We start from the raw sequence: 1,988 nt of genomic DNA on the forward strand, positions 1-1,988 counted from the left end.
TTGTACTCACTTCTCGTGGAATATTGGGAGGAAGCCTCCTTACAAGCAATAGGAAATGTTCTGGACGAATTTATTAAAGTAGCAGAGGAAACAAAACTCCAAAGATACACCTCTTACTCATGAATCTGTGTCTACATGCACCTTAACAAGGCTCTTTCGGATGCGGTAAGTATATTCCATGATGATGTTAAATGGGTTCAGTTGATTGACTATGAACATGTGCCGTTTAGATGCAGAAGATGTCATGCCCTGGGCCACCTTTATAGGGACTACCCTTTAACTCAAAAGCCCTCTTCCCCTTCTGCACCTGAGAAGCTTGAGTCTGATGGCTTCACCAAAGTGACCAACTATAGGAAAAGCCACAAGAAAAAAACTCCACATCCTAAGCCAGCTTCACATCCTAATATGCCTCAAGCCAGGTCCTCCCAGCCTTGCACGAGCAACAACTTTGAAGATTTAGCCAGACAAAAGGACAGCAACTCTGAAAATCCTGCCTTCACAGAGAAGGACGCATCGAAGGAAAAGATTTCTTCTCATTCAAACACCAAGTCGATCCAAGAAGATACTCTGCCCATAGATCCTTTATCCTTAGCGAAAGGCAATGTCCAAGCATGGAATATGCAAGAAATGGAGGTAGAAAACTTAAAATCTGACTCAAGAATAGCCACAAAATCTACTAAACAACTAAATGAATCTCAGCAAATGGATGAGGAACCAGAAAGTATAGATATTGGGGAACTAGACATTTTAGGTCTAGAGCATGCATGTAGAACAAAAAAATATGACAAAATTCTAGATAGACAACTAGAGAATTTGGAGGTGATCCTCTCAAGGGCACAAAGGCAAAAATCTCTAGGCATACAGAAAAGTAGTCTTTGGGATGGGAAACACATTTCCAAAGACAACAAAAAGCGTGGGAGGAAGACATACCTCCAACGAATGATCTGAATAGGAGAAATCTTAATAGAGTCAAGCAGGTACTAAGTTAACTAAGTACTACAACTCCCCCATAACATTTCCCAATGAAGTTAATATCATGGAATATCAGAGGGCTCAATGGCCCCGGGAAAGGAAGATTACTCAAAAAACTGATAATGCAAGAAAGACCACAAATCCTATTCTTGCAAGAAACCAAATGCAATTCAACAGCTCTGCAAAAAATTGCAACAAAAGCATGGCCAGGAGGTCTCTCAATTGCTGTGGATGCTGATGGAGCGTCTAGAGGCTTAGAAATCTTATGGGACGCTCGTACCATTATGTTCAACAACTTCCACGCTACTAAGAATTTCATACAAGCAATTTTTCACATAATAGGGACCAATATACATGGGCTTATAACCAATGTGTATTTTCCCCAGGATGCCCTGCACAAGATAGAAATCCTGAAAACCCTCTCAGCTATCAACACGGATATGATGCACCCACTATGGATCACCGGGGGTGATTTCAACGTGATCACCAGGCTGGAAGAGAAAAGGGGAGGCAGGAACAGAGGAAATGATGAAGGGAACAACCTAAAAGATTTCATTCAGAACAATTGGCTTATAGACATACCCTTCAACAATGGACTATTCACCTGGAACAACAAAAGAATAGGGACGCATCAGATAGCCTCTTGTCTACGCAGATTCTTACTTTCAGACAACGCAATTCATATAGGCGGAGATTTTGCAGCCTACATCTTGCTGATCTCAAGGTCAGATCACTGGCCAATCTCCCTTTAATGGTCTCGTCCTGGTAAGACAACCCACAAACCATTTCGCTTTGAAGCTTTCTGGATGTCTCATCCAGATTTCATCAATCTGATAAACAAAAAATGGAACAATTTCTCTCCTCCAAATGGTACAAAAATGCTTCAATTTCAGCAGAAGCTTAAGCATCTAAAGGGAAAGATCAAAAAATGGAACCATACCTCTTTTGGCAATATATTCAAGGCTCAGAGTGACCTCGATAAGGATATGAAACAGCTGCAGTAGAGGATTATAACC

General features: G+C 41.1%; 1 protein-coding gene across 1 annotated transcript; it reads left to right on the top strand.

The window, feature by feature from the left end:
- The first annotated feature begins 1,094 nt into the window (after nt 1-1,094).
- LOC149179662 (uncharacterized) lies at nt 1,095-1,724 on the top strand. Its single transcript, XM_089413613.1, has one exon. The coding sequence runs from the start codon at nt 1,095-1,097 to the stop codon at nt 1,722-1,724; it is 630 nt and encodes a 209-aa protein (XP_089269739.1).
- The last annotated feature ends 264 nt before the right edge of the window (nt 1,725-1,988 follow it).

Source organism: Pinus tabuliformis, chromosome 3_2, assembly GCF_031772625.1.
Source record: "Pinus tabuliformis cultivar Carrire ecotype Pingquan chromosome 3_2, CPIR1, whole genome shotgun sequence".
Classification (NCBI taxonomy): Eukaryota; Viridiplantae; Streptophyta; class Pinopsida; order Pinales; family Pinaceae; genus Pinus; species Pinus tabuliformis.